We start from the raw sequence: 5,553 nt of genomic DNA, 5'->3' as shown, positions 1-5,553 counted from the left end.
ATTGGATTATTTTTAGAATTTATTAATACAAGAACTCTTTTTATTTTTAATTGGTCTTTTGGATTATTATTTATCATGTCTTTCTTTATTTCCCTTTCTTATTTTGTGAAGTTTACCTTCATAATGAGCGAGTAGTTCCATAACTTGATTGGGAGTTGATTGAAAGGAGAACCTTGAGTTGGAATGCTCAAGAGTAAAATTGTAATTGGGTTTATTGTTGGATCGCCCTCTAGTCACTAACACTAATCCTTCCCAAGGGAGAGGATTAGAACTTGTGAATAGAAATAGACTTCCAACTTGCTTGACTTTCCTCTACCTTGTAAAGGATAACTAAGCAGAACAACCTTCAATTATCAATTAATCTTGGGAGAACTCTAACAAGGATAGACTTTCCGACTAATCTACTCCCGGTCAAGATTTTTATTTAAATTACATAAATTCTCTGATTTAATTTTCTGTTTATCAAACTCAAAACCATTTTTGAAAACATCTGATTAATAAAATAGCACATCTTTCTGCAACTCGTTGGGAGACGACCTGGGATTCATACTCCCATTATTTTAATTCTAATTTTGTGACAACCTTTCTAAATTGATAAGCGGATTTTTGTTGGTTAAGAACTGTACTTGCAACATATCTCTTATATTAATTTCTTAATCCGCCAATTTCCGCCATGTCAGTTCCATTCTTCCAAATAACAACAAAGGCATGCCATTGGAGGTTGGTAAAGGCAGGGTGTTGAAAGAGGGAAGCAAGGTGGCTCTAGTTGGATATAGAACAATGGTACAAAGCTGTGTGGTGGCAGCAAAGGTTCTTGAAGCACACAGCATCTCAACAACCGTGGCTGATGCTCGATTTTGCAAGCCTCTTGATGGACCATTGATGATGCAACTTGCAAGAGAGCATGAAATCTTGATAATAGTTAAAGAGGGTTCCATTGGAGGGTTTGGTTCTCATGTTTCTCATTTCCTTGGCCTCAATGGACTCCTTGATGGCAACCTTAAGGTCTACCTTTAATTAATTATTATATTGTGTGCAGCACCACCCCTTTACTTAATTATATATATGTTCAGTACTAACCTACATGTTTGTGTTGGTGCAATGGCGAGCCATGACTCTGCTTGATAGATACATTGAGCATGGATCTCAGAAGGATCAAATTCAAGCAGTGGGGTTGAGTTCAAGCCATATTGCAGCTACTACTTTGTCGTTAACCAATGTTCAATGGGACAATCGTTTGCTTCTCAGCATGCAAATATGAACCTTATTATTAATAGGATTTCAAATGTAAATAAATATATAACACTAATAAATTAAAACTTTGTCAAAGATTTGTTATTAGACCGTGATTATTTGATGATTATTAAAACACCCCTAGTCTGCTGATGGTAACAGCAATTTGTATATCATAGGAAACAGGGGTGATTGGCTGCTATATAGCTAGCTTTTATGACTCTTATATTGATAAGAACATACAATTAAATGCAAACCATTGATAAAATTCAATAATCACTCACAAAGGGCAAAGTTTGAACATGAAACAGCGCGTACATCAACTAAATGAAATAATTCATTATAAATAAAAAGATTCACATATATTTAAATAGTCCAAAAGAAATAAGTGCAAGATATAAAGATAGCTTATATTTTAAAGATAATTAAAATGGTCTAATTCAATCCATAACTACTAATAAAAGAGGTTATAAAATCTTAAGTCTAAATGATAGACTGCTACATCTTTTTATTCCAGTCAGTGACAGCAAGCTCCATTATGTATCCCGCTTCGAGTTATTAGAGTCATTCACCAAATCCACAGCCAGGCGCATCCTTGTGTAATCATTGACAACCTAACAGACAGTAACAATGATATCACATAATGGAATAAACATAACTTTATTAACAATGATATTTTTCTTACCCATGTCTTATTACCGAGGCTCCAATAGCGATTGAGGTGCATCCATTGAGTGGCCCAAATAACACAGTCATTCATTTGCCACAATTCAATGCACATATTAACAAAGCAATATAACAAAAGAACAAGCAGCCACTAAATTGAATATATACTTTGAAAAATGGTATATTTAAACTTACGATTTGGCAGATTGTTACGGGACAGCTGGCTCATTGAATTTATACTTAGAAAATTGAATGTTTCTAAAGGAAGATGTTTCACCGAAGTTCTTGTCGGATAAAAAATTCTCAAGGTAATTTAACATATTGTTAATGACACTCTTACGATCTGTCATCAATGTGCCCTTTTTGAAAGAGTCTAGATATCTCACGATCTCGTAAAGTAAATTAACCACTATGAGAAACCAATGGCCATTGAGGTAAACTGGCACAAAAATCTACAACAACAGTCAAAAAATAACCTTAAATAAAAACAGTCATGAAATATTATTATACGAATTAATTGATAGTTCAATAAAATTAACGAACCTGGTGTAAACTGGCAAGATCTCCCATGAAGTTATCCTTGATGTATTTTATTGTACCGACACAGTTCTATTTCGGGCTTAAAACAATTTGCTACAATGAATATTGAACTAAGTGAGGAATCTTATTATGTTTCTAGTCTATCTGGGAAGATATATTAATTTTGAAGACTAAATTTTTAACTATAAATAAACTTATAGAAAATGTCGGTGGCAGAAACCATTGGTTGCCATATTTGTTTTCTTTTGGCCCAAAATTCCCTTTGGTGAGCATCGAACAAACTAAGGTAAGGACCTATGGAGTACATACAATCATGGTTATTCTGCACTGGTGCACGAAATTACAATCACACTTTTGTAACTCCGCACAACTAACCAGCAAGTGCACTGGGTCGTCCAAGTAATACCTTACGTGAGTAAGGGTCGATCCCACGGAGATTGTCGGCTTGAAGCAAGCTATGGCTATCTTGTAACTCTTAGTCAGGATATCAGTAATTCTCATATTTAATTGTAAAAAGTAAAAGAACATGAAATAAATACTTGTTATGCAGTAATGAAGAACAGGTTGAGGCTTTAGAGATGTTTTGTCTTCTGAACCTCTGCTTTCCTACTGTCTTCTTCTTCATGCACGCAAGACTCCTTCCATGACAAGCTTTATGTTGGGCATCACCGTTGTCAATGGCTACTTCCCGTCCTCTCAGTGAAAATGTTCCAAATGCGCTGTCACCGCACGGCTAATCATCTGTCGGTTCTCGATCATGCTGGAATAGGATCCATTGATCCTTTTGCATCTGTCACACGCCCAACAATCGCGAGTTTGAAGCTCATCACAGCCATCCCTTCCTAGATCCTACTCAGAATACCACAGACAAGGTTTAGACATTCCGGATCTCAGGAATGGCCGCCAAAAATTCTAGCCTATACCACGAAGACTCTGATTTGAATCATGAGGCTAAGAGATAAGCATTCAATCTAAGGTAGAACGGAGGTGGTTGTCAGGCACGCGTTCATAGGTGAGAATAATGATGAGTGTCATGGATCATCACATTCATCAAGTTGAAGTGCGAATGAATATCTTAGAATGGAAGCAAGCGTAATAGAATGAAAAACAGTAGTAATTGCATTAATTCATGAAGAACAGCAGAGGTCCTCACCCCCAACAATGGGGTTTAGAGACTCATGCCGTAGAAAATACAATAAGAAATGTGTAGAATGTCATGAGGTACAAGATGAATCACTAAAAGTAGTTTTTATAGTAAACTGGTGACCTAGGGTTACAGAAAATGAGTAAGCTAGGGTGTTTAGTGTAAAAATCTACTTCCGGGGCCCACTTGGTGTGTGCTTGGGCTGAGCATTGAAGCTTTCATGTGTAGAGACCTTTCTTGGAGTTAAACGCCAGCTTTTGTGCTAGTTTGGGCGTTTAACTCTAGTTTTTATGCCAATTCCGGCGTTAAACGCCAGAATTTCTTGAGCTGACTTGGAACGCCTGTTTAGGCCATCAAATCTCGAGCAAAGTATAGACTATTATATATTGCTGGAAAGCCCAGGATGTCTACTTTCCAACGCAATTAAGAGCGCGCCAATTGGGCTTCTGTAGCTCCAGAAAATCCACTGAGTGCAGGGAGGTCAGAATCCAACAGCATCTGTAGTCCTTTTTCAGCCTCTGAATCAGATTTTTGCTCAGGTCCCTCAATTTCAGCCAGAAAATACCTGAAATCACAGAAAAACACACAAACTCATAGTAAAGTCCAGAAAAGTGAATTTTAAATAAAAACTAATAAAAATATAATAAAAACTAATTAAAATATACTAAAAACATAATAAAAACAATGCCAAAAAGCGTAAAAATTATCCGCTCATCACAACACCAAACTTAAATTGTTGCTTGTCCCCAAGCAACTAAAAATCAAATAGGATAAAAAGAAGAGAATATACAATGAATTCCAAAAACATCTATGAAGATCAGTATTAATTAGATGAGCGGGGCTTTTAGCTTTTTGCCTCTGAATAGTTTTGGCATCTCACTTTATCCTTTGAAGTTCAGAATGATTGGCTTCTAACCATTTTGTTTTCCAGTATTACCACCGGATACATAAATGCCACAGACACATAACTGGGTGAACCTTTTCAGATTGTTTCTCAGCTTTGCTAGAGTCCCCAATTAGAGGTGTCCAGAGCTCTTAAGCACACTCTTTTTGATTTTGGACCACGACTTTAACCGCTCAGTCACAAGTTTTCACTTGACACCTTCACGCCACAAGCACATGGTTAGGGACAGCTTAGTTTAGCCGCTTAGGCCAGGATTTTATTCCTGTGGGCCCTCCTATCCACTGATGCTCAAAGCCTTGGATCCCCTTTTTTATTTTACCCTTGCCTTTTGGTTTAAAGGGCTATTGGCTTTTTCTGCTTGCTTTTTCTTTTTCTTTCTTTTTTTTTTTTTGCGTTCTCTCTCTTTTTTTTCTTCTGCAAGCTTTTCACTACTTTTTCTTGCTTCAAGAATCAATTTTATGATTTTTCAGATTACCAAATAACATTTCTCCTTTTCCATCATTCTTTCAAGAGCCAACAATTTTAACATTCATGAAGCAACAAATTCAAAAATATGCACTGTTCAAGCATTCATTCAGAGAAACAAAAGTATTGCCACCACATCAAAATAATTAATCTGTTTTAAAATTCGAAATTCATGCACTTCTTTTTCTTTTTCAATTAAAAACATTTTTCATTTAAGAAAGGTGATGGATTCATTTTCATAGCTTTAAGGCATAGACACTAAGACACTAGTGATCATGTAATAAAGACACAAACATAGATAAACATAAAGCATAATAATTCGAAAAACAGAAGATAAAGAACAAGGAGATTAAAGAACGAGTCCACCTTAGTGATGGCGACTAGTTCTTCCTCTTGAAGATCTTATGGAGTGCTTGAGCTCCTCAATGTCTCTTCCTTGCCTTTGTTGCTCCTCTCTCATGACTCTTTGATCTTCTCTAATTTCATGAAGGAGGATGGAATGCTCTTGGTGCTCCACCCTTAGTTGTCCCATATTGGAACTTAATTCTCCTAGGGAGGTGTTAATTTGCTCCCAATAATTTTGTGGAGGGGAATACATCCC

General features: G+C 36.3%; 1 protein-coding gene across 1 annotated transcript; it reads left to right on the top strand.

The window, feature by feature from the left end:
- Nucleotides 678-1,324, top strand: LOC110266504 (probable 1-deoxy-D-xylulose-5-phosphate synthase 2, chloroplastic). Its single transcript, XM_021111349.1, has 2 exons — nt 678-1,005; nt 1,103-1,324. The coding sequence occupies exons 1-2, from the start codon at nt 709-711 to the stop codon at nt 1,259-1,261; spliced, it is 456 nt and encodes a 151-aa protein (XP_020967008.1). The 5' UTR covers nt 678-708; the 3' UTR covers nt 1,262-1,324.

Source organism: Arachis ipaensis, chromosome B09 (genome assembly GCF_000816755.2).
Source record: "Arachis ipaensis cultivar K30076 chromosome B09, Araip1.1, whole genome shotgun sequence".
Taxonomy (NCBI): domain Eukaryota; kingdom Viridiplantae; phylum Streptophyta; class Magnoliopsida; order Fabales; family Fabaceae; genus Arachis; species Arachis ipaensis.
The sequence above is the reverse complement of the archived record's forward strand: the minus strand, read 5'-3'. Positions and strand labels throughout refer to the sequence as shown.